The following is a 27487-nucleotide window of genomic DNA, read 5'->3' as shown; positions in this document are numbered from 1 at the left end:
ATCCTCAACGTTTTTGCCATTCATGGACTGTGGCGACCATTTTGTTCAAATGTCATGTATATGACAAAGAAAGAAACATCACAACAGGAATAAGAATATGTGATTAACAGAAGCACATCATTCCCAGGTCACAACACGTACGTATCACAGAATGCACACACACACACACACACACACACACACAGACTAAAGCCAGACAAACACTTGAATCATCTTATTGAGTTCGACATCAGAAGAGAATCAAAGACGTACGTGAGATGAAAAGGGATGATGACTTTGTGATACTGATTTTGTTACCCACAGCTCACGTCCGTGTGTGCAGTTTGAAGTGAATGTCACAGATTGACATTCCTCATATATTTGTGGTGCAGTGTGCAAAACAGGAAGTGCAAGAATCTACGTACTTCTGGATTCGAGCTACACAGAAGAACTTTATCATGTTGTCTTTGCTTTTATTAGCTGGTCAGCTGTTAAATAACATCCTCTCGCCTCCCGAGTCTGTCTGGCAGATGTTGTTTTTTCTCAGCCTGGGACTAGAGGCTCTAAACCTGTCTAGATTAAACCTGTGTGTCTGACTCTCATGACAGACGGATAAATGATCTGTTGTATTGCCGTCTCTGTGGCGGTTTTTGTCATTGTGTAGATAACCTCTGGTTACTTTAGTACAAAGGCCGACAGACAAACACTTGTGCTGTATAACATGACTGTCACACCTGCTGTTACCTGTGACCGACCTCACGCCGGCTGTGGGCGGGGCCTGTGTGTGACTGACAGTGGGCGGGGTCTGTGGGACTGTAAGGAGCTGTGAGACAGATTCACAGTAACTCTTGTGTTTGAGAGAAACACACCTGACAGGTAAAGTGTCTTTGTTTCTGTAATGTATGTTCTGGATTGATGCCGTGCTCTAATGACTGTGTTATTCTCGACTGTGTTGGCTTTGATGTTGAGTGGCTTTAACTTTGTGTAACTTTGGAAATCACGTTGTGGCGATAAGTCCAAAAGAATGAGAACTCTGTTCAATTAGATCATGTTGAGTGAACATTTATCTTCACCGTGAGATGCTTTTGAACAATATTTTAAACTGCTGACTCTCTAAACTCTCATTGACCGATTTTCCTTCATTGTTCAGTCCAAGTCCAAATCCAAATCCAAAGCATAGTTGAGCGTCATTGTTAGGGTTCGTTTTGTAATGAAGATGTTTGTGATGATCAGGATGGCAGTGGACGGGTGGTGTTGTGTGGACACTGATGTCCTATATTGTAATGTTTGCAGGTGATGTAAGGTGACGTCAGGTTTGTGCTGGCGATGTTGTATTAAGTGTGTATGAAGTTCTTGCGTTGTTGACGATTGGGTTCTCTTGATTGTTTTTCGGTCTGTAGCTGTCAGTAACATTGTCTCAACACAACAACCTTCAGAGATTAACATTCTCTGTGACATCTCCAGAACCTTTCCAGTTTATAGCTCTCTGTTCAATGTCAAATAAAGTCTGATTATTGTCTCAAGTAAATGTGACTGTGAGGTGTGATTTGTTTATTTGCTTGTGAACGGAGCGAGTTTCAGATGAACACACACTCTCACACAACCGGTCTGACCGGACACACTCTCCAGCGGCTCTATTGTGCTGTATTTTGGTGTGTTGTGGAATGTCAGACATGTGTGTGAGAGAATTCAATCGTCTTTGTGTTGAAAATCTCACATGACACATCATCGCCTACGAGCTGTGAACGATTCATATTCACAGCTTTTCAACTCTAGTCTACTTACTTTATTCTGCTGAAGCATAATGTGCTGTTTTTTCATGCTAATATGAATATTATAACACATTCTTTATAGGATATTACATTGTTCTCTATTGAGGAAGTTATTTTTTATTGGTTGGCATGATCACGTTGAGTCAGAAATCACAATGTTGACTTTGTACTGTTCTGTCCGAATGTAGATTTTAAAGTTTTTAAAAGAGCAGCATCCAAGAATGTTCTTGTTTTTTTCCATAGGATCATTTTAGATGCATCATTTTGTTTTTCATGGAACAGAACATTGTTTTTCCGTGTGAAGATGCCTTAAGCGTATCCATAAGGTCAAAGGAAGAAATCACTTCTGTAGAGTTGATCACCAGAAATGTAAAAACACATCCTGAGAAAACACCCACCAAACAGCATTTCAAGAATTACACAAACAATAATCTTATCATATGATAAAGACAGCGGTCTTAAATATTAATATAAGATAGAACGTTTTTTCATTCAAAAGTCTCTGTTTATCAGTGATAGTGTGTAGAATATGAAAAGGAGTGGATTGCTTTAGATCAGTGGTTCTTATTCAGATCCAGTACAACCTTTAATAATATGAGTTGTTACCGCCATAGAAAACACACAAATAAACACTGTGAATCTGTATCTTTACACCTCGGCCTCGATTTCTAATGTATTATTAATAATACAAACACTTTTTTTATTTTCCAGCTGTTTTCAAACTGAAGAGCATGTTTTTCATAATAGTGAACACAAAACACTTTTCTGTAGTGCACAGTAAACAGGGCTCTTTGAATGACTCTTATGGGGGATTTATTAGCTTTGTGAGGACTTGTTAGATCAGTGTTTCTCAAACTTTTTCTGCCATTCCCCATTTGGAGGTAGGGAAGGTTTCTGAGCCCCAGCTTTCCCCAATAAAATGCTAACACACTTTCTATTTACATTTATGAGCTTGGCATAATACAATTGTATCTACGTAAGTGCAATCCTTGGGATCGAACCCATGACTTTAGCGTTGCTAGCACCATGCTCTAACCACAGAGCTACAGGAAAGCTTTGGATATGCCTGTCCGGGTTTTGTCTTTTCTGGTACAGAATTTCCAGTTTTCTTTTCATTCCATGTCACAAACTTATTCATTGCTAACTTTTATACTTGCCACTGCCTCTCCACATTGTGCCGCTTCAATTAACATCCCAGAATCGCCCCCTATACTGAAGTGTTAGCCATTGATTTAAGTTTTTACATTTAAATCACTTCATTTCATAAATGTGAGAAATGTGTCTGTCAATAGAGTTTGAGAAGAGACGTCAACAATGTCTCAAACTGAATCCAGATTTCTCTCGTCTGCAATCAAATGTCAATATCTCAATATCAACTTTCCTGCGTAAACGAACCCATTTGTTGCCCTTCAGTTTGTTGAAACAGAAACGTTTGATTCTTCTTCTTCTGAGATCTTAGATGATATAGTCACACACTGCTTCCCTTTATCAGACGACAGTCATACAATGTTTCATTTCGCTGGTTTGGGAATTTTTCCTTTCAATAGAAATGTAATATGAATTGGCAGCTTGAGTAAATGTGGTGTTGAGTGATGATGGCTGTTCATGTGTCTGTCAGGTGAATATACTGTATATCTGATGATCGTCTGACAGTAAATTCTTCTCATGGGATCATCTCTTCTAGTCCTGCTCATCTTTGCAGGACTGATGCAATCGGGTGAGTGAACGTCTATCAGTTTGCTTTGGTTTATCTCCTGATGTGTATGTGAATCTCTGGATTTATTTGTGTCAGTTATTCAATGCAGTCCATCATCCTGTTCGCTTTCATCTTTTGCGTTACTGTGCATTACTCTCTCTCAAGAGATCTCTCCAAGATTTGCATTTGAACATTGTTTTTGATTTACAGTTATGAAAATGTTTTAACGAAGCAGTTAGTGTCAGTTAGTCTTTATAGATGTCAGTCATCGATTGCTTCCCTCAGGTCACACAATGAAATCACTTTGATTCTGATGACTTGTAAATGTGTGTGTCAGAATGGCAGCAGCCAATAAGAGCCCTGAACAGGCCAGACAACATGAGTAAATGTTTCCAAACCTTTGAGTGGTACTGTATATACTAAAGTAACACAATAAGAACAAACAATAAAGTAAAGTGAAGTAACACAATAAGAACAAACAATGAAGTGACGTGTGTCTCTGTGTTTTCAGGGCGTGTGCATTCAGCAGTCCAAAAGTGAGTGAAATACATCAGCTCATTATATAAACTAAAGAAACACTTTACAGAATGAATGCTTTCATTTATCCTCTCATTTCATTCTTTACAGTCAAACCTGTGCAACCGGTGCTCAACAATGCACTGATGTGAGTCATACACACAACACAACACAACACACACCTCCTCGCCTTGGAGTTATAAGAATCTGTCCGCATTCTGAGCCCTTTCTTAGCTTCAAAGTTCTTGCCCTCCAATTGACCTTTTTGTTTTCATCACATCACATAATGCACATACAGTAAGCTGCATATGTGAATAACGCTGTAATAAAGTTCCATAAAAGGGAAGGAAGGAGGCGGGAACCGGCGAACATTTAAAAAACGTAAAAAATAAATAAATAAACAATAAACACCCTAACCCATCTCACGTTAGACTGCCGGCCATAAACCATAAACACAAACTTAACAAATGTCCGGGCCCGGTCCTCTCTCACTGACGGTCCGGTCGCTTGACCTCTTATGCTCCCAATCTTCTCGCATACAGCTGACGCTCGATTCCCGGCTCTCGTCCCGCCTACCTCACTTCAAACTCATTTTGTGAACAGATAGTTCAGGAAGAAACTTTACAAACACATCATTTTTTGGAGAAGTGAATGAGACACACACACACACACACACACACACACACACAGTGAGTCTTAAGTTGTGTTGTAAGCAGAGGTTTGTGCTGTTTTGCTCCAGGTGCAGATGTCTAATTCCACCCAGAAGTTCTTGTCGTGTGCTGGTGTCCCATCAGAGCTTGAAGCGGATCATGTGCTGAATCTGAAGGGACTCATCAGTGCTGCTCTCGATGTCTACACATTCATGGTATGACACACACACACACACACACACACAAAACATTAGCCTCACTGTGGCTCTTCTGTCATAACACTGTGTGTGTGTGTGTGTGTAGCGTTCTAGCGCGTCGGGTGTCCCGCTCGTGGACGTGTCGGCAGGTGTGGGTGTGGATGAAGATAATGAAATCAGGGCGTGGCTGGACATCAGACTCACTCCTCTGCTGTCGTCCATATCCAGAAACTTCCTCACCTGTCTCAGCAACAGAAACTTCAGCTGCAGCGCCTACCAGACTGTGTACGACAACACCGTTCATGATAACACATCATTCATGTCACCTTGTGTTTTATATGAGTTATGTGTTCATTTGTGTTGTGTCATGTGTGCAGTGTGAGAGAGTTGAGTCAGCATTTCTCCAGTCTAGATCCAGTCCGACAGAAGTGGATTTACTCTTTCTTCATGTACCCGTTTCTCTCCAGAAACTTAACCTCAGGTACAAAACACACACATTTTCAGGTACACACACAACACACATCACTCTCAGTTCCGTACAACACTCACACAAATTCAACTGGTCATCTGAATGTATTTTGTTTAGATTTGTGTAGATTGATGTGACAGTGTTCTGGGGTTGTAGGTTGTGTAGATCCAGAGCTCAGCAGTGAGGAGTGGCTCTTAAAGAACTTTGGCTCATTCTCAGTCATGGCTCAAGTGCGAGACTTCAGCTCCATCAACATGCTGTTCAGCGGAGTAAGAACATCACCTGCTGATTCTCTTCTGACGTTCTGCTGATGTTTTTCTGACGTTCTGATGATTTTCTACCTCTGTCTCATTAGTTGGAGGTTTTGCACCTCCTGAGTCCGGAGCAGAAGGCCGAGCTTCTCCTTCATCCGGAGGTTGTGGGTTTGAGCAACAGTTCTCTTAGTCTGGTCTTTCAAAGTTTACTCTCATCTGGGAAGCCCTCAGAGAATCCATCAGATAACAGCACATTGTTTTACATGAACAGCATTCCATCTGCCTCAATTCAGGACCCCCTCAAACAGGCAAGCAGCATGCTCCTACTTGACATAAAGTTACCATAACTGTTCATGAGGATTATGAATTTGGTACAGGTGTGTTGTTTAAAACATATGTTCTGGAACGTGTGTCTGCAGGCGCTGAATGGATTCATGATGGCGTTTAGACCTGTTGGGAGTTTTGTCCATAACTTTGTGTCCCTAACACAGCAGGTAACACAACACACACAAACACACGTTTTAATTCCTTAAGTGTGATGTCTTTTGATATTTGTATCCGTTTATCTCTTCCAGCAAAACCTGAGTGGTATGCGGAGCGCCATGATAATGCAGGCCATGATAAACCTCACGCTTGCCGAGATCTCTGCTCCTTTCAAACACAATTTGACCGGAGAGGTGCAGGACGTGTTTGACCCAACCGATGTTCACGACTGGTTCACTCACGTGGTTTCTCCCATATTCAGACGATTCCTTCCTGCCGATCAGTCAGAAATCCCCTCCAACCTCACAGCGGTCTTCCATAACCAGTTGTGAGTTTACTTTACTGGTCTCTGTTATCCACCAGAAAACAAACATGTGGTATCTGACTCTGGTTGTTTATTTAGTTACATTGAGACAGGAATGGCATCTGGAGTTCAGAATGAAAGTCAGCACGTCTGTAGCATCAGTGTTGATGACAGAACATGTGCAGTAAGTGTAAATCACGCTGTGTAAAAAGACGTGTAATTTCAAACTTTTGACATTCTATGACACAGTGTATTGTGTTTTAGCTGACTGATTTGGTGGAACATGTATCCACGATCCTGCACTGTGCAGCCAGCTCAAACCTGACACTTACAGAAGAGACACTCCTAGAGGTTCTCCTGCATCTCTCTCAGAATCTCAACGCTCTACTGCAGCAGCTCTCCATGACTGTAAGAACACAACTGTGATCCAGTTTCACATAAGAGACGGTTTTCTAGAAATATCAAAGAGTTTTATTTTCTCTGTCCACTGTCCCAGAATTTCAGTTCCCAGAACCCAGCCTTTGGTGACTTGCTGAGTCAGATAGCTGATGACACCTTCACCAGTCAGAGTCTGCAGGACAAGGCTTTCGTCAGATTGTGGTTCCAGGTCAAACTGAAGCCTCTTCTCTCCACGTTGACTCCAGAATATCTCACGTGTCTCAGTTACAAAGAGTTTAGCTGCCAAACCTTCCAGCTACTGTATGTCCAATGCACACGCTCTCACCTCACCTCTGACCTCTAACCTCAGACCTGACCTGATCTCTGCTCTCACCTCTGACCTCTTCTCTTTTGTGTTTTCAGTGTGTCAGAACTTAGCGACCACATATTCCTGATGTCATTCGAAGGACCACAGAATGTTTATCAGTATTTTATCTTCTCATTCTTGAGCCAGAAGAATGCTTCAGGTACTTCTGTCTGTCCGTGCCTGTCTTTGTGTATGTCTTCCGTATGTTCATACAGAGAGCTTTAGAGGAATATGTGTGTGTTTTCAGGTGGCTGTCCCACTGAGAGCAGCATCATCTGGGTGACTCAAAATCTTGCAGAATTTTCAAAGTTTGCCACATTGATAGATATTTACCACCTAAACCCAGACTTCAACGCTGTGAGTTCTATTCTATCTTTAATGCTGTGTGTCTTCTTGTTTTCTTTTATTACCCTGATCTCTTTTCATTAATCCGATTCTTTGTGTTGGTAACTCATGGCATGTGCCTGTGGTTTGTTTATGTATTTCAGACCGATGCTCTCACAGTTTTGTCCCCCCGTCAGATAGCTGAGCTGATAGTAGAAGATCTGCCGGGTCTACCAGAGAAAAGCCAGATCATAAATGTAGTTTTCAGTTACATTCTGATTTCTCCTGAGGAGCGTGGTCTGCTTGAGATGCTGGAACACCTCATCATGCTCGCTGGACAGGTAAACACGGAGTACAGTGCGTGTGTGACAATGATCATTCATCATATGATTATCTGTCTCTCTCTCTCTCTCTTTCTGTGCATCAGAGGGGTCTGGAGTGTTCATCATACCAGCAAATGTAAGTGATGCTCTTCATCACGTTTCTGAGAGAACACATTGAGTTCTGAACAGAGGTCAGAGGGGCTCATGCTCTTTCTCTCTTCTCTCAAGTGTTCAGAGGCTGCAGGAGTCTTTGCTTCCTCTACACATGATGGAGCAGATCCAAGAAAAAATTGAGCAGATCAAAGACATTGCACCCTTTGGTAAGCAAACACACAAACTTGTGTCGTTTTCAAAAAATATATTTCTATTAACAAACATTACTTAACAAGTTACACCAACCTATACCATGAAAGAACACGCTTACTTTTCAAACACTTATTTTTCAAACATGTTATTTCCAAACCAAGTCTAGATTAGACACAGACACACACACACTATAATACTGACGTTATGATGTCATTCTTTCTCACAGACTGTTTTGCTCCCCCTATTACGGTAAGAAACCATCACATTTGAATCTGATATGTTGTGCATTTCATTCAACCAGAAATCTCAAGTCATTAGTTTTTAATATGTTTTACGGTTGTTTTGTTTATAGTGTATTTCAACTCCAGTCAATGGTAAGTCTGATATTATATGTGATGTTAAATATCACAATAAGTTCAAAAAATACCACATCAAACATTCTGTTGTATTCTTTTATTTCTTTTGCTTTTACAGAAACCTCAGTTTGTATTGGAGTTGACAGGTATTATCAGGTCATCAACAAAAGAAAATTCAATTAATTTCAGCCACAGGACATTCATAAGAACCCTGATCCTTTCTCTTCCACAGATTTCAGGTGGATGATCTGATGTCATCTGGTGTCATCATGAGCATCTCGTGTGACATCAGTGTGGAGCAGTACGCTTGTTCTCCAGTGAGATCCTCAACATCAGTTGACACGTGTGGTGCGTTTGTGACATATCTGCTGAACACTGATGATGTTTTCTGTGTTGATAGTTGAGAGGCTTCACTGCTGAGAATCTGGCAGATCTTCTGACATGTCATCTCTCCAGCAACAACAGCATGTCCTCAAAAGAAATCTGGAAACTTCTCTTCACCAAAACAAATGAGAGTCTAGATCAAGCACTCAGCATCTTCTCCAGCACCACACAGAATCTGGTAAATAAAAACTCTTCTCCTACGTTTAACTCTTCAGGAGAATACTAATTCTGTGTCATGACATCATCAGTCTGAGCCAATCAGAAGCGAGTCTCTATCACTGCTGCTGGATGTGATTGGTGAGCTGACGCTGGAGCGGTGGAGTGATGATCAGTGGAACTCTGTTGATTTCGTCAGCGTGATGTTCGGTCAGAATCTGAAGCTCTTCTTACCGTACGCGTCACCGACTCTACTGGGCTGTGTCAGCGGCAAAAACCTCAGCTGTCAGACCTTCCAGCAACTGTAAGAAAACCATTCCTCAATGTTCACTAGAGTGTCGGTGAGATGCTTCACTCATCTTCTGATTCTGAATCACTTCCCAGTGTGCAGCAGTTCAATCTTCAGTTTCATCTGATGAATGAGACGCAGAGAAGAACCACGGTGGAGTTTTTCATCTTACACTTCCTCAGAAGAAACATGACAGGTGAAGTCAAGACGATTGCCATTCACGAATCATTCAGACAGATGGTTCAGTGCTGATGAAGGTGATTTAACTCAAAGGGTTTTTCAGACGGAGGCTGTGCGTTCACTTCTAACAACACAGAGTGGATCCTGAAGAACTTTGGCCAGTTTGTTGAGTTGGTGTTTCTCGGAGATCTGCTCTTCATCAATCCACACTTTGATCCCGTATGTCTTCACATAGTTTCATTCAAAGACAAACCGCACAAAGTGAAGCCCATTTCATCCTTCTTCTTCTTCTTCTGAGTTTAGTTGGCGACGCTGGTGTTTCTCTCTCCAGCGCAGAAGGTTGATCTGATGGTGGAGGATCTTCCTGGTCTTCCGGAGAAAAGTGTGATCGTCAATGAAGTGTTTGATCATCTGCTTGAGTCTCCTGTGGAGCGACGTCTTCCTGAAGTTCTCCAGTTGCTTTTTGCTTCCTCTAGAGTGGTGTGAAATATTTGAGAGTATATCGTGTGTTTTACTGTTTAAAAGTCCTTGAAGGATTATATGAAGGAAATATGAAGTTCTATTGTCCTTTTGTGGTTGTTGTCAGTTCTGTTGGTCTGTGACACATTTGTGTCATTAAATGAATATGTTATTTTATGTTCTAGAGTCCTCTGAGTTGTACGTCAAACCAGATCATGTGAGTATGGGTTTTTAGTTTGTGTAAGGAAAGAAACAGACACGTGAGTCTATTTTCATCTTTGACTGATTCATTTCTTCATGTATCAGTTTCAGGAAACTCGAGCACGTCTTGAGAACATCAGCTGGTGATTTGGAGCCGATCATCTGGACGAGTCTTTATAACTTTAACAGCACGGCACCTGCAGGTCAGTTTCATCTCATGACCCTTTCTTTGGTGTTTTTGTGGTTCGGTATTTAAATGTCTCTTTGACTTTCTCACAGGTTGTTCATTACTGTCAGCTTTGGATGAGGTATGTCTGTTTTCTAAGATGAAACACTGCTAAATTATTTCCTAAAATGTTCAATACAATATGTAGTAACAAGATATTATAGTTGAGTATAATGTTGCGTCATAATATTTATGTATTTAATTACTGTAAGGAAATATATATATGATTTTTTTTGTTTCTCTTTCAGTGCCCGTTGATTCCATTCAATGGTATGGAGTGTTGTGATCTATTATAATATATAATGACTCGTGTGTGTGTGTGTTGCAGTGTGTTGATGTTTTGTCTTATTCTGCGTGTTTCAGAGGCTCAGGTGTGCAGCGGTGGGGACAGGTAAAGTTTATTTAGACTGATGCAATGTTTGACATTTATGAGTGGTCTTCATGTGTTGACTGTGTGTGTTTGGTGTGTTGTAGTTCTTCATTACAGCAGCATCTGAACACTGCAGATGCAACATCAACCTTCTGTGACTTCAGCGTTCAACACTACGCATGTACAAAGGTAATAACAAACACACATGTGCCCGTGTACACCAACATGTCAATACAGCTTGTGATGTGTGTGTGTGTGTGTTCAGATGATGAATGTCAGTGTGGAGAATCTGGTGTCTGTTCTGGAGTGTCAGTCGTCTGCTGATGTTGTGAGTTCACCTGAAAGCTGGAAACTCTTTCTGATCGGTGTTTCACATGTGCTGGATTCTGCTCTCCACACGCTCTCTAACACGGTAACATACAGTACACACTCAACCACACGTTTGTCCCAGAATGCACCCGCTGTAAATTCATCACAATGAATGTCACCAGAATCTTCTGTCACAATCGTGATTGTGTTTCTCTCTGTGTTAGTCAATGTGGTGGAGCGGCCGATCCGGTTCTGTTATTCTAGATGTGCTACGAGAGCTGCGATTGGACCGACTGATGGACGACGGCGTCATTGCAGCGTGGTTTAGCCAGCACCTCAGACCGTTCCTGCCGTTCGCTTCCGGATCGTTCCTGCGGTGTTTGAGCGGAAAGAACTTCAGCTGTCAGAACTTCCAGAGAGTGTAAAAATATTCAATTCAATATTTGGCTTTCAAATCAGATTCTGTGACACGTTGCTCAGTCTTCACCGATAGAGAATAGTGGATGTGTGCTGGAAACTTTGTTTCTGTTCGACACACTTCACTTTCAAAATGTACAAAAGGCAAAGTTTTCTGTCAGTTTATTGGATAGAAAATAAAATAAGGTGATTTCCTCACGTGTGTGTGTGTGTGTGTGTGTGTGTGCGTGTGTGCAGTGTGTCCGTGTTTGATTCAGGATTTCTTCATATGAATGATCTTCAGCAGCAGAAGATAGTAACAGAATTCATTTTACCCATCATCCAGAGACAGACGACAGGTATTGAACACACACACACACACACACCTGATGAGATGATAATGATTGTGTTGTGATTCTGATAGATGTGTGTGTGTGTGTGTGTGTGTGTGTTTCAGAGTCGGCGTGTGTGTCCAGTAACAGCTCTCTGTGGATCAGCAGTAATCTGGGACAGTTTTCATCACTGCTGACTCTGGATCAGCTCATTTCTCTCAACCCACAACTCAATCTGGTAACATGAACATTGAGTTAACAGTCTGTTAGAATAGAGCAAGTGTGTGTTCATCTGATCATTTATAAACAGCAATAGTGTATAAACAGTGCAGGTGTTGATGACACATGAACACGATGTCTGTGCTGCATACACTGATGAAATCCAACTGAAGATGAAGGATCGCATGTTCAATACTTCTCAACATATCAAAGTAGAAACACACTGTGTGAGTCTGTTTGGAACATAAGTGATGGTGTTGTTGTGCTTCTCTGTGTTTGTGTGTTTAGTTGGAGACGCTGGTGTATCTGTCTCCAGTGCAGTTAGTCGGTCTGATCGTGAAAGATCTTCCTGGTCATCCAGAGAAAGAAGTGGTCATTGAGAAAGTGTTCAAGCACCTCAGTGTGTATCCACAGAAGATTCCTGACTTTCTACACAACCTGCTTGTCATGTCGGAAACGGTAGAACATTTAAAATCACACACACATGCACACACATCTGTTCCTCATGATTGCACACACATACTGATGTTTCTTCATGTTCTTTGACAGAGCAACATGTCGTGTGATTCATACAGAGCCATGTGAGTTCATCATTCAGAAGTGTTTATTCAGATCTTCGGTCATGTTCAGCTGTTTTATTCACGTGTGTGTTTGTGTTGTGTAGTTTCCATCATCTGGATCATCTGCTCATCGGTGTGTCAGTGAGTCTGGAGATGGTCATTCTGAGGAAGAGAACAGATCTGCTCAAGAGTGTCCCACAGGGTGAGACATGACTGATGACATCATCCATCACCTGAAGAACTCGGTGCATGTTTATTAACAGTATTTCTGTTATTCTCTCTCTCTCTCTCTCTCTCTCTCTCTCTCTCTCAGGTTGTGTGATTTACAGTGGTGAGGTGAGTGTGTTATATGAGTAGATGTTATATTAGTTGTTTGTTTTGATGAGTTGGGTTACTGATGTGATTCACTTCTTTTTATAGTGTGACATCACTCCAGTGAACGGTGAGACACTCTTTCACATTCTCATTAAGAACCAATCATCTGCTTCTGCTGCTGTGTGCTGATCTCTCTCTCTCTCTCTCTCTCTCTCTCTCTCTCACAGAAACAGCAGCGTGCAGCAGTGTCAACAGGTGAATGAACACACACAAAACATCAGACTGTCATGAGTGTGTGTGATATCAAGTGTGTGTAATGTCATGTGTGTGTGTTGCAGCTCTGCTCTGTGTCAGTGTATCTCAGCTCGTCTCCTGACCGCAGTCAGCTGTGTGATTACAGCATCACACAATACTCCTGTGCACAGGTAAGCACACACACACACACACACACACACACACACACACACACACTGTCTGTCTGAGTATATACACCTGATGTGTGTGTGTGGTCAGTTGACAGATCTGAGCTCAGAGGACCTGGAGACGGTGTTGTCGTGTGGTTTTCGTGGTAACGCCAGCGTGTCAGACGAGACGTGGAAACTCTTCGTGCAGAAGGTCAATCCTGTGCTGGGACCTGCGCTTGACCAGCTCAGTGACACGGTACACAAACACACTCTTGCATATGTGCTTTGCTTTGGGAAGAAAACTTTCAATGTCTATCTGAACAAAATCTCTCTCTCTGAAGCTGATTAAGTCCCGCCTCTCAGTGTCATTCTTGAACGGGATTGGTGAGGTGACCCTAAGCATGCTCAGCTCATCCAGTCTGACCGATGATTCGTTCGTCCAGCGCTGGTTTAATGGCAGGCTCCGCCCATTTTTACCTCAATCCTCTGAAGCGTTTCTGTCCTGTCTCACCACCCGAGACTTCAGCTGCGAAACCTTCAGGACTGTGTGAGTGTGCAAGTGTTGTGTTGTGAGTGTGCGGGTGTTGTGTTAGAGTGCAGGTGTTGTGTGTTTGTTTGAGTGCAAGTGTTGTGTGTTTATTTGAGTGCAGTTGTTGTGTGTTGTGTGTTTGTTTGAGCACAAGTGTTGTGTGTTGTGTGTTTGTTTGAGTGCAAGTGTTGTGTGTTTATTTGAGTGTAGTTGTTGTGTGTTGTGTGTTTGTTTGAGTGCAGGTGTCGTGTGTTTGTGTGAGTGCAGTTGTTGTGTGTTGTGTGTTGTGTGTTTGTCTGAGTGCAGGTGTTGTGTGTTTGTGTGAGTACCGGTATGCTGAGGTTTTGTGTGTGTTTGTGTGTTGTGTGTTTGTGTGAGTGCCGGTATGCTGAGGTTTTGTGTGTTGTGTGTTTGTGTGAGTGCAGGCGTCGTGTGTGTGTTTGTGTGAGTGTGAGTGCAGGCGTTGTGTGTGTGTTTGTGTGAGTACCGGTATGCTGAGGTTTTGTGTGTGTTTGTGTGTTGTGTGTTTGTGTGAGTGCAGGCGTTGTGTGTGTGTTTGTGTGAGTACCGGTATGCTGAGGTTTTGTGTGTGTTTGTGTGTTGTGTGTTTGTGTGAGTGTAGGCGTCGTGTGTGTGTTTGTGTGAGTACCGGTATGCTGAGGTTTTGTGTGTGTTTGTGTGTTGTGTGTTTGTGTGAGTGCAAGCGTTGTGTGTGTGTTTGTGTGAGTACCGGTATGCTGAGGTTTTGTGTGTGTTTGTGTGTTGTGTGTTTGTGTGAGTGCAAGCGTTGTGTGTGTGTTTGTGTGAGTACCGGTATGCTGAGGTTTTGTGTGTGTTTGTGTGTTGTGTGTTTGTGTGAGTGCAAGCGTTGTGTGTGTGTTTGTGTGAGTACCGGTATGCTGAGGTTTTGTGTGTGTTTGTGTGTTGTGTGTTTGTGTGAGTGCAGGCGTTGTGTGTGTGTTTGTGTGAGTACCGGTATGCTGAGGTTTTGTGTGTGTTTGTGTGTTGTGTGTTTGTGTGAGTGCAGGCGTCGTGTGTGTGTTTGTGTGAGTACCGGTATGCTGAGGTTTTGTGTGTGTTTGTGTGTTGTGTGTTTGTGTGAGTGCAAGCGTTGTGTGTGTGTTTGTGTGAGTACCGGTATGCTGAGGTTTTGTGTGTGTTTGTGTGTTGTGTGTTTGTTTGAGTGCAGGTGTTGTGTGTGTGTTTGTGTGAGTACCGGTATGCTGAGGTTTTGTGTGTGTTTGTGTGTTGTGTGTTTGTGTGAGTGCAGGCGTTGTGTGTGTGTTTGTGTGAGTACCGGTATGCTGAGGTTTTGTGTGTGTTTGTGTGTTGTGTGTTTGTTTGAGTGCAGGTGTTGTGTGTGTGTTTGTGTGAGTACCGGTATGCTGAGGTTTTGTGTGTGTTTGTGTGTTGTGTGTTTGTGTGAGTGTGAGTGCAGGCGTTGTGTGTGTGTTTGTTTGAGTACCGGTATGCTGAGGTTTTGTGTGTGTTTGTGTGTTGTGTGTTTGTTTGAGTGCAGGTGTTGTGTGTGTGTTTGTGTGAGTACCGGTATGCTGAGGTTTTGTGTGTGTTTGTGTGTTGTGTGTTTGTTTGAGTGCAGGTGTTGTGTGTGTGTTTGTGTGAGTACCGGTATGCTGAGGTTTTGTGTGTGTTTGTGTGTTGTGTGTTTGTGTGAGTGTGAGTGCAGGCGTTGTGTGTGTGTTTGTGTGAGTACCGGTATGCTGAGGTTTTGTGTGTGTTTGTGTGTTGTGTGTTTGTGTGAGTGCAGGCGTCGTGTGTGTGTTTGTGTGAGTACCGGTATGCTGAGGTTTTGTGTGTGTTTGTGTGTTGTGTGTTTGTGTGAGTGTGAGTGCAGGCGTTGTGTGTGTGTTTGTGTGAGTACCGGTATGCTGAGGTTTTGTGTGTGTTTGTGTGTTGTGTGTTTGTGTGAGTGCAGGCGTTGTGTGTGTGTTTGTGTGAGTACCGGTATGCTGAGTTTTTGTGTGTGTTTGTGTGTTGTGTGTTTGTGTGAGTGTGAGTGCAGGCGTTGTGTGTGTGTTTGTGTGAGTACCGGTATGCTGAGGTTTTGTGTGTGTTTGTGTGTTGTGTGTTTGTGTGAGTGCAGGCGTTGTGTGTGTGTTTGTGTGAGTACCGGTATGCTGAGGTTTTGTGTGTGTTTGTGTGTTGTGTGTTTGTTTGAGTGCAGGCGTTGTGTGTGTGTTTGTGTGAGTACCGGTATGCTGAGGTTTTGTGTGTGTTTGTGTGTTGTGTGTTTGTTTGAGTGCAGGCGTTGTGTGTGTGTTTGTGTGAGTACCGGTATGCTGAGGTTTTGTGTGTGTTTGTGTGTTGTGTGTTTGTGTGAGTGCAGGCGTTGTGTGTGTGTTTGTGTGAGTACCGGTATGCTGAGGTTTTGTGTGTGTTTGTGTGTTGTGTGTTTGTGTGAGTGCAGGCGTTGTGTGTGTGTTTGTGTGAGTACCGGTATGCTGAGTTTTTGTGTGTGTTTGTGTGTTGTGTGTTTGTGTGAGTGTGAGTGCAGGCGTTGTGTGTGTGTTTGTGTGAGTACCGGTATGCTGAGGTTTTGTGTGTGTTTGTGTGTTGTGTGTTTGTTTGAGTGCAGGTGTTGTGTGTGTGTTTGTGTGAGTACCGGTATGCTGAGGTTTTGTGTGTGTTTGTGTGTTGTGTGTTTGTTTGAGTGCAGGCGTTGTGTGTGTGTTTGTGTGAGTACCGGTATGCTGAGGTTTTGTGTGTGTTTGTGTGTTACAGGGTGAATAGTTTCGGTCAGAGTTCTGACCTCATGTCTGCTGACACACAAGAAAACGTTTACGTGGATTTCATCAAAGTATTCCTGTCGCTCAACAACACTGCAGGTCAACACACACATCTAGAAAACAGTTCAACAGTTTGAATGATGTTTTGATTGTCGTGAGTACACAATAAACAGATGTGTTGGTTTGTGTTCAGGTTGTGTGACTGGAACTAAGAACAGCTCTGATTGGCTGATCAGGAACTTTGGAGATTTCGGTGTTTTCAGCTCAATCAACGACCTGCAGACGCTCAACCCGTCGTTCAGTGTGGTACATAACACGCGTGCACACAAACACAGATGAATGTTTGTTTGTATGTGTGTGAGTGAGTGAGTGAGTGTAAATGATTGTTTGGTATGTGCAGTTGGACACTTTGAGTCTGATGAGTATCAGACAGTTAGTGGAAGTTTCCAGCACACCCGGTCTACTGTCCACCAGCGCTGACGTCAACCAACTGCTGTCCAACATCCCAACCAATCAGCTCACAGAGTTCTACACACCTTTCTCTGCATCACTACAGGTGACACACACACACACATGCATGCGTTCTGATGGATGGTGTGTTGAGTTATATGTCATGTGTTGTGATTGGTCGTGTTGTGTGTCATGTGTCAGTATCAGGGCGTGTCTCTGTCTCCTGCCGTGCGTGAAGAGTTTCTGCAGCAGGTGTTTGTCAGAGTGAATCTCACGAGTGCATCAGATGCTGATCTCCAGCTCTGGATTCAGAACATTCTGCCTCCGTTCATCACCAACATCAGCGTTCAACACGTCACGGTTTACTTCAGCATCCTTCAGGGGCGACCCTGCTCCATCAGCCAACAGGGGTACAGCGCACACACACACACACACACACACACACACGCACCTCATGATATGAGAGGATTGTTGTGATTTATTTGCTTTGTTTTGTGTTTTTAGGGTTCAGTTGTTGAACTCGTCCAGCTCCAGCTTCACACCTGCGACACAAGATGAGATCTATCATCAGATCCTCAACTCTCTTCAGGGTACTTCACACCTGAAACTGATCGTCTGTGCTTTACAGATTTGCTTTGGGTTTCGTTTCATTGTTATAGTCCACTTCAGACACATTTGATCATCACATATTTATCTGACGCTCTCAACCAATGATGATATAAAGCTTATTCAAAATACATATGAAAAATAATCATTCGAGGAAAACGAATCTAATTGAATATAAAAGTCATTTATTCTCTGATTTATTTTCACATTATTGCACTTATTTATTATAGCAGGGGTTAGTCGACTTACAGTGAGTCAAATATCTGTTGGAGGATCATTTGCAGACATTAAGAGACTCTTTATGAAATAAAGTGATTTAACTTTGATAAGCTTCTGTGATGTTTCCATGATTTCAGTGAATGAATGTTTCTCATCCCTCATACCTTGTTTTCGCACAGAATCCATCCCTCTGCGTTGCTATGGTAACCAGAGTTATCTCTCATTCCTCCAATCTTCGTTCATGAGCTTCCAGTTCCCAAATCTGAGCACGTTCCTGTGGCTGATGCCGCCAGCCCGCGTGTCCGAGGTCAGATCACGTCATCCAACATCATCTTCATTAATGCACATAAATGGATGTAAACAAACATGAGTGTGTGTGTGTGTGTGTGTGTGTGTGTGTGTGTGTGTGTGACCTCTACAGCTGATGTCATCCATGTCACCGACAGAAATCAGCATCATTCTCAACCGTCCTAACGCAGTTGATGATGTCACTAAAGTGTGCCAGCTTCTCTCCGTGTACCCAAAAACTCCTCAGTACTTACAGACGGTACGGAGCTCAGTGTCACACGTGTATGTGTGTGATTCTTTCTCATGCTTCAGATGTGTGATGTTGATGGTGTCCCGCAGGAGCCGGTGGGGTCGGAGGTTTTGGGCCGGCAGGTGTTGTCTTGCGTGTGGTCTCAGGTTCTGAGGCTGGAGAACCGTTCGGAGGTGGATCAGTGGTTTGATCAGCGACTTGTTCGCTATCTGCCCTTCCTCACTGCGCAGCTCATCGCTCCAGACGTCATGAGAAACGCCTCCTGTCTCTCCTTCAGCAAGTTGTGAGTAACTGAGCACCAGTCAACAAACGTTATGGATCAGAATGACTGTTGCATTAGATTGATGTGGATCTGATCAACAGGAGGTGAATGTGAGGCGATGACGTGTGTGTGTTTTCTCTTGACAGTGTTTCTGTGATGGCTAAATATAACTACAGTGCGGTGGGGTTCTCTCAGAGAGATATCTACATAAACATTCAGATCTATCTGAACACCAGTGAGTTCTTCACTCAGATGTTTCATGATCATCACGTGTGAACTTCAGATCTAAACTGTGAGCTGTGTTTCTCTCTTCAGCATCAACCCCCAAATGTTATGATCCATCTCATCCGGAACTCAACTCCACTGCATGGTTTGCCAACTACATCAACACATTCATGAGCTTCATCACTCTGGAAGATCTGACGCTTCTCTACGGTTCCTCACAGGTGTGTCAGCAGTATCATTATTTACATTTACATTTACATTTATTCATTTGGCAGACGCTTTTATCCAAAGCGACTTACAAGTAGTTTTATACAGTGGCACATTACTGCAGAGCAATCAGGGGTAAGGTGTCTTGCTCAAGGGCCCTTCAGTCATGACCTGCTGGCACTGAGATTAGAACCGGTAACCTTCTGATCACAAGCCCAACGCTCTAACCATCAGGCCATAGCTGACCCCCATATTCTCAAGAAGAGTAAAGTTATCACTCTCAGGTCTCAGATCACATTTGAACGTGACTTGCTTTTGCTTTTTCAGCTTCAGCCCTTCACTGTGAACCTGGACAACCTGAAACTCTTTGTTCAGATAAGTGTTCCTGATAACGTCACCGAATTCTACATCACACTGCTCTTCCAGCAGGACCCGTCCTTCAGCGCCTACTAGTGAGCAACAACACAACATCACAACATCACAACACACAACACACAACATGGCATCCCAGTTCCCCGAACACACACGACTGACGATCATCTGATGAGTTCTCACAGCTCCTCAGTGCAGACGTTCATGATGTCAGTGAATGTTGGCTTATGGTCCAGCCAGGGTTGTTCTTCTGCGGCCGCTCGTTCATAACAGTGTTTGCTCAAGCGCGTGACACCATCATGACATGTTGTGTTTTGTGTAGTAATGTAGTAATGCATCAATGGTTTGTGTGTTTGCAGTCTTCCTGTGAAGTTCCGTTGTCTGGCACCCCCGAACTCCTTCATTAATTTGACTATGGAGCAGTTAAAGATCGTGTCTCCCAGCGTCAATCTAAACTGCACCAACATCCAACCCGACGTATGTACAACACTGAGTGTGTGTGTGTGTGTGTGTGTGTGTGTGTGTGTGTGTGTGTGTGTGTGTGTGTTGTTGATTGTCTGTGTGTGTTCTGCGCAGGTGTCGGCAGCTCTGTCCAGTAACGCTCAGGTGTTGTCGGTGGAAAGCATCACAGATTTGGGTCAGTCGTGTATTGGTTTGAGTACGGCTCAGCTCAGCGGCGCTGGTGGGCGTGTCCTGCTAAACTCTCTGCCTGTGCTCAGCTCTGTGATTGGCTGGAACCAGGACCAGGCCATGGCCATCATTGAAACCCTGCTATCATCTGGACTTTACAAGGTACACAACAGCCCTCCCTTACTCTTCACACAACAACTGACATCACTGAGCTTGAGTTCATGGACTCTCTCTCTCTTTATGGGTGTGTGGTAGATCAACAGTACCAGCAGTCTTCAGGCTGTCGGTTCACTCATCATCGGTGTTTCATCATCAGTGATCATGTCCATCTCAGGAAATGAGCTGCTCGCGTCCGTTCAATCAGCTTCCTTTGTGACTTACGTCACCTCTGCACCCGTCATCGTTCAACAGACTATTGTCAACCAGGTAACACACACACACACACAGAGAGAACACGTGTTGTGTCTCAGGCTCGTCTCGAGACGTCTCTCTGTCTCACTCTAGATTATCGCTGTGAACTCGTCTTCTGATGTCATCGTCACAAACGTTCCTGACGTAATGGCAACAGAGATCCCGCGCATCTATCTGATCGATATGTCGCCTGCTGTGGCGCAATCAATCAATTTGAAGAAATGGAAACACGAGCAGGTACGTCAGGCTTCTTACATCACTTCCTGTCTGACAGGAAATGCTCTTGATGATGGCCGTGTTTTCTCTTTCAGGCCGTTCTGCTGTTTGAAACAGTTGCAGCAAAGATCGATGTCGCAGACACGTGAGTGTGACATCATCATCTGTCACATGTGCTTGTATGGATTGTGTATTTATTTGTGAATTTGTGTTTAGGATATCTTTTCAAGTGCTTCAGGGTTTCACGTGCACACGAGTTCAGAGTTTTAGCACACATCACATCAATAATCTGATTCGGGGCTGCCGGCAGCGCGGTAATACCACCGTCATCCTGCAGGAGTCACAGGTGAACAATCACACACACACACACACACACACACTAAAGTGGCGTTGCACTGTTGTCATGATGTGTTTGTGTGTTTCAGTTGACGTGTATGTATTACTACATTAAGAACAGCAATCCAGACTGGTTCACTGACTATCCGGCTGATGTTCTGCTCTATTACGAGTATGTGCCCTACACAAAACAATGTGATGATTCAGATGTTGATGTGTGAATGATCTACACAAATAACATCACACATTTGTTGTGTTTCAGCTACTCTCTGGTTCAGTCTTCACAATGTCGCTCGTATTTCTCTGCGCTGGGCAATGCCAACTTCTCTGTGTTATCCAGCACGCTATCCTTCAAAAAACTAACCCTCTTCAACAACGCCAAAGGCTGTCTGGTGTGTTTACACACACACACAGTTATGAAATATTGCTATTATTAACATCTGCTGTTCTCACAACATATACAGCTCATAAATGACACAAATGAGTAAACATGATAATTATTAAGTAAAAAAAATGTCAAACAAAACACTTTAGATTTAGATAAGATTCACTTTTGGGGTTCGTATGGAAGTTATTCGTCAACAGAACAAACACAAACAACATGTCATAGACACATAGTGGAAGATCATTTGTCTGTCGGTGTTACACACGTGATGATAACACGATTATATATGTTTGTTTGTCAGGGCATATCAGGACTTTATATCGGTCGTGAGCAGCTGGATGTTTTGGGAAGTATGTGTTGTATTCTGAGCGCTGACTACATTCAGAACTCTGACGCGCACGTGCTGGAAAAACTCAAAGAGTGTCCGGATCTATCAGAACAACAGATCTCTGCTGTAGAGACTCTACTGTTGTCCGGAAACACATCATACGGGTACACACAAACAAACACACACACAATCACATTACACACACAAACACACACACACAATCACATCAATCACATCACACACACACAATCACATCATACACACACAATAACATCGCACACACACACACACACACAATCACATCACACACTCACACACATATAAATCATACACACAATCACATCACACACACACACACACACACAATCACATCATACACACACAATAACATCGCACACACACACACACACACACACAATCACATCACACACAATCACATCACACACAATCACATTACACACACAAACACACACACACAATCACATCAATCACATCACACACACACAATCACATCATACACACACAATAACATCACACACACACACACACAAACACACACACACACACAATCACATCACACACAATCACATCACACACTCACACACATATAAATCATACACACACACAATCACATCACACACAATCACATCACACACACACACACACACACACACACACAATCACATCATACACACACACACACACAATAACATCACACACAATAACATCACACAAACACACACACACACACACACACACACACACACACAATCACATCACACACACACAATCACATCATACACACACAATAACATCACACACACACACACACACACACAATCACATCACACACAATCACATCACACACTCACACACATATAAATCATACACACACACAATCACATCATACACACACACAATCACATCACACACAATCACATCACACACACACACACACACACACACACACACACTCACAATCACATCATACACACACACACAATCACATCATACACACACACACACACACAATCACATCATACACACCCACACACAGAGCTGTCTGACTAATATGAGATGTTTGTTTTGTCAGATCTTCAGAGAGCTGGAACAGATTGACCTTGCAGAATCTAGGAAGTCTTTCTCTGTATTTCACCTCCAAAATATGGAGTAAATTCACCAAGGTACATCTGAAAGAGTTGAGACTAAGATTCAGATGTTTGTGTTTCTTTGTTAATGTGTGTGTGTGTGTGTGTGTGTGTGTGTATCAGGAAGACAAGCAGAGGTTTCAGAAGACATTCATTACTGGCCAGAGGAAGAAGGACCGAGTGTTAGAGAAGAAATTTTTAAAGATGACAGAAGAGGCGAACAAAAGCTCAAAAGTCAAAAGAGCTACCGGTGAGAAAAATGACAACATGACTATGACATCACAACATTACAATAACATCACATCATCATCACAATATAATAACTACAGAAGCACTACAAGAGAAATCATCACTGAATCTCTGTGATCACATTTAACATTCTATCAACATTCATCATCATCACCATTAACCCAGCACCGGATTTCACTACAGGCCATAACATTCTACAACTATCACAAATATGAACTTAGGCCTACATAAAACCTTCATTATCAAATATTGTTATTAGTTAGACTCCAAATTCAAGTATTTGTTTACAGTCTGAAAAATGTCACTCATTACCAAAAAAATCATATAATTAAAGTGATAGTCCACCCAAAAAGGAAAATTCTGTCATCAGTTTCTTACACTGCAGAGTTTCTTTCTTCCGCAGAACATAAAATAATATAATTTGAAGAGACACCCATTCACTTCTATTGATATAGAAACAAAACCAGCGCAAGTGAAGGGGTGCCGTCGCTGTTCGGTTAACAACATCATCAAAATATCTTCTTTAGTGTTCTGCAGAAGAAACGTTATACAGGTTTGCTCTGATCTATCACTTTAAATCTTCATTAATAATACGCGAACACACAGGTTTTTACGTATATGCATTACGACGTATTGCAATACCACTCTGGGCCTACAGGGATCAGGTTTTCTTCTACAACCTTGAATTGATGCTTCCAGGACACGGTTGCCACCTGCTAATGAATGCGCATGCGCTGTCTCTCGCATACACGTAAAAGGGAACTATATTCAGAAACCTACCGGTCAACTCTTAATCCGTGTTTTATTTGATCTTTTGTTATGACAGAATGTACAGTTGGACAGATAACACAGGTCGTGGTTTACAGCAACTTGTTTCCGTTTGATTATGATGCGCCTCAGTTTGACATCTGTTTGAGTGTTGAAACGCTGAAGGGCAATCTGGAAGCCATCACAGATAAAGTTTACGATCCTGAGCTTCAGAGAATTATCCTCAACAAACTCAACCAGGTAAACAAACACGAGCACACGTGAGGAAACCATGTTATCATCTGTGTGTGTGTTATGGCTGAGAGTAAACGTGTTCTCGCATGTCACAGGTGTATCCTGATGGACTCTCTGATGAGCTGCTGCAGGTCTTAGGCTCCACCTCCCGCTCGGCCACGCCCAGTGATGTCACCAGATGGAATGTGACGAAGATTGACACGCTGTCATCTCTGATGGAATCACGTAATGGAGAATGGGACCCTGTGATGGTAATGAATGCGTCACTGAGATACTGCGATGTCCAATCAGATGTGAAGTTGAGTGTTGATTGTGTGTGTTCAGGTTCAGCTGATTGTCAGTAAGTATCTGAGTGTGAGTGGAAACAGACTCAGCAGCAGTGAACTCAACGCACTGGGATCAAACATTTGTGCTCTCAACACAAGTGTGCTGAACAACATCGCACCAGCCAGCATCGAGTGAGTACAATAAAACAACACACTCAACACACACAGCATGTGTCACATTCTCACATTGAGTGCGTTTGTGTGTGTTAGGAAGGCGACTGCTCTCCCGCTGACCAACTGCACTTCAGAGCAGAAGAGAATTGTGTTCGGCATCGCTCAGAGCACGTTCACCCTGACAAACAGACGAGGCGCAGACGGCGTCAGTCTTTCAACATACCAACTGCTGCAGTCTTACCTCGGTAACTACACACAGACACTTCAGAGACAAACACACACACTCAAACTGTCTGTCTGACGTCAAGCGTCTGTCTGTGTGTGTACAGGTGGGGCTGATATTACGTTTGTGCGTAAACTTGTGAATTCAAACGTCAACATGGATCTGATCACCTTCATGAGTCTGGAGCAAAGCGTCACCAATGTGAGTCTTATAACGCCACACAAACATTCCGTTTCAATTCATTTCAATAGCGCTGTTCACAATCTTGAATTGTTGCAAAGCGGCTTCACAGGAAATATCATATCAGTACGTACAATAGAGACAAAACAAAGAAACAGTTGAAACAGAGGTCAGCAGGTTCTGTTAAGATGTAAAGAGTGTAACAATGAGAAGTGACTCCTTGATTCCTGAAAATGTCTCCCGGAAGAAAGCATGTGTAGTGGAAAAAAGAATGGGGCCTAAAACTGATCCCTGTGGCACTCAACGAACTATCAATCTGTGTTGTGTGTGTGTGTGTGTGTGTGTGTGTGTGTGTGTGTGTGTGTAGGTGCTGAACGTAATGGATGTGAAGAGCTTGTTGGGGGTGAATGTAGAAGATCTGAAGACGTATGAAAGCGCTTCAAAGATTCAGGAGTGGATCAAACTGCAGCTGCAGACGGATCTTGACACCCTCAAAATCGGTCTCACGGGTGGCAGGAACGCCACGGTAACCAACAGCACAACTAAGGCCCCATCAGGACAGAACAGCACAGTCACAGCAGCAGGAGGAAACACTGTAACTGCCTCCACAACTAAAGGTACACATCTACACACACACGTTATTAGTAATATTCATGAGTGATAATCTGTATGGAAATCTATAGTGATCTGAATCGTGAGGATCATCTCTGTACCTGTCGTTCTGCCTCTACAGGTGGTGTCTCCAGAGTTTATGCACCTGTCTTTCTGCAGCTGATCCTATTGGCTGTAACAGTGCAGCTTCTGCATTGATGACATCACTATACCTGTATGTCCTCTCTCTCTCTCTCTCTCTCTCTCTCTCTGTCTCCCTTGTGTTTATGTGTAAGTGAATGAAATCATAAATCCATGACATCATCAGTGATCCACACACAACCAATCAATAAATCATATGAAAATAAATGTGGCTTAATAACAAGCTGTTGGTTGCTGGTGTCAAAACATCCATGTGGTCAAAAAAGTCATAATTTTCCATTTCTTAAATGTTTTAATGCCTTCAAATATTTCACCTGTAAGCACCAAGTGAGCAAACTAAAGTCAACTGACAAAGAACACAACACTCCAGAAGGTTCTAGTAGATAATGTTGAGTGAATTCAGAAAGGGCTGGTTCTCTTCTGTTCATACAACACAAACAGTGTCAATGCTTACTGTATGTCAGAATAATTGATCATCATTAGAAACATGTCATTGGATAGTGTGTAACTGAGAGAATATTCAATGGATCTATAAGGTTCTTTAGAACGGCTTCATTCAGTCTTTAATAAGAGAACATTTTGTTGTTGTCCTGATGAAACCTTTTAATAGCACTGTTTCTTGGTTGGGTAATTGTAAAAGCCCGTCACAAACATCAACGGTGACTAATACTTATGATTTATATGGAGAGGTTTCAGAAGGACAGCAGCAATATTTGGATGATAAGAGTCCACAATCCAAAGACAATTTGATGTTTTGTTTCTCCTGTTCATACACTGTTTTTTTTAACAAGTTGATATTTGTTTCATGAGTGTAATTGTGCAGAAATGAAAGTATTGATTCAGGTTCATCTCATATGGTCTGCTGTGGTATAGAAAGCCGTTTTAACTTTGAACACATTTAATCCCAAAGTGATTTAAGTAAATGTATTAAATAACTGATCATTAGAGCTTTATTCATTTATCACTAGAGACACACTAATGCAAATCACTGAGTTACTCAATACAGCATAGCACATTTTTTTCTGATCATCTTTCAATTCAGTCTGTATCATTGCTGTCTGTTCAGTATACTGTCAATAAATATGTGCTCACACTATAAGGTGGCCTTAACTATTATGTTTCTACACGTTGTTGTGGATATTTTACTGCTAATGTCTTTGATGTAGGTTTAGTGTTAGAAATTATGTAATGTTACCAGTGTACCTACACATAGTTATCTATATATAAAAATGTGTGCACATAATACATCAAATACATCAATCAATACATCAAAGAAACATGTCCATTTACACCTGGTGTTTTAACCCGTCTCTTTTGTCCACTTTCAATCACTTCCGTCCTGATTTTTTCAAGGGGAGGGTCTATGTGCGGGTAAGTGTGTGGGTTTTTTTAAATCTATCGATGGAATGGAAGAAATAAGCTCAAACACTTTACATAACGTTACCAGAGATGACAAGACACAGAGAGAACAGCAGTTTTTGCAAGACCGAGCTGAACACTATAAGTGTGTGTTAGAAATCTGGAACGGTGAGAAAAGATTGTTTTATTTCTTTAAACAAATTGTTTTTGTTTTTAGCCTGCAAATTTGTAATCCTGTCTGGCTAGCGCCCTTTCCTTGATTACGCATTATGTCTGAAGCAGGTGGTCTTTTGTGGCTGTTTGTTTGAATGCATTCGACCACAAGAGGGGCGGAGACAGACATTATAGGCATTGGGGCTTAGCCCAAAGTCTAGGGGTTCCATGTCATAGTCCTCCAAGGTTTCCCCGTTTATGGCAGCTATATTACTAGTTTTTAAATCGAAGTATTTTTTGTATTAACATTATGAACAATGACATTTTCTCTTAAATTCAAAATTC

General features: G+C 42.5%; 1 protein-coding gene across 2 annotated transcripts; it reads left to right on the top strand.

The window, feature by feature from the left end:
- Nucleotides 1–9782: 9782 nt before the first annotated feature.
- On the top strand, nt 9783–26920 carry mslnb (mesothelin b). Of its 2 annotated transcripts, XM_079461532.1 has the most exons (46): nt 9783–10059; nt 10149–10246; nt 10323–10351; nt 10518–10539; nt 10633–10660; nt 10744–10828; nt 10905–11051; nt 11173–11369; nt 11603–11703; nt 11802–11914; nt 12184–12354; nt 12445–12476; nt 12560–12700; nt 12998–13025; nt 13109–13195; nt 13284–13430; nt 13516–13721; nt 16446–16549; nt 16644–16756; nt 16851–17006; nt 17102–17310; nt 17405–17490; nt 17905–18032; nt 18147–18272; nt 18353–18546; nt 18672–18760; nt 18841–18971; nt 19285–19409; nt 19689–19806; nt 19906–20121; nt 20215–20385; nt 20464–20607; nt 20682–20731; nt 20803–20932; nt 21012–21094; nt 21185–21314; nt 21609–21799; nt 22729–22819; nt 22907–23033; nt 23859–24040; nt 24130–24285; nt 24359–24492; nt 24571–24719; nt 24804–24898; nt 25245–25494; nt 25611–26920. In XM_079461532.1, exons 17-46 carry the CDS (start codon nt 13576–13578, stop codon nt 25685–25687), a joined length of 4101 nt encoding a protein of 1366 aa, XP_079317658.1. In that variant the 5' UTR covers nt 9783–10059; nt 10149–10246; nt 10323–10351; nt 10518–10539; nt 10633–10660; nt 10744–10828; nt 10905–11051; nt 11173–11369; nt 11603–11703; nt 11802–11914; nt 12184–12354; nt 12445–12476; nt 12560–12700; nt 12998–13025; nt 13109–13195; nt 13284–13430; nt 13516–13575; the 3' UTR covers nt 25688–26920. The 2 variants fall into 2 exon arrangements, with proteins under 2 accessions (XP_079317658.1, XP_079317659.1); XM_079461533.1 differs by lacking the exons at nt 9783–10059; nt 10149–10246; nt 10323–10351; ... (1 more) ...; nt 10633–10660; nt 10744–10828 and having other exon boundaries at nt 10929–11051; nt 19333–19409.
- Nucleotides 26921–27487: the final 567 nt, after the last annotated feature.

The sequence above is a fragment of the Barbatula barbatula genome, assembly GCF_947034865.1.
Source record: "Barbatula barbatula genome assembly, chromosome: 8".
NCBI classification, from domain to species: Eukaryota; Metazoa; Chordata; class Actinopteri; order Cypriniformes; family Nemacheilidae; genus Barbatula; species Barbatula barbatula.
Note: the sequence above shows the minus strand (reverse complement) of the source record. Positions and strands in the feature narration are given on the sequence as shown.

Coding starts and splice junctions, on each gene's coding strand:
- mslnb (XM_079461532.1), top strand. CDS start 13,576: ATGCTCAGCTCATCCAGTCTGACCGATGATTCGTTCGTCCAGCGCTGG. Junction 16,550..16,643: donor GTCGCTCAACAACACTGCAG/GTCAACACACAC, acceptor GTTTGTGTTCAG/GTTGTGTGACTGGAACTAAG. Junction 20,386..20,463: donor AACAGACTATTGTCAACCAG/GTAACACACACA, acceptor GTCTCACTCTAG/ATTATCGCTGTGAACTCGTC.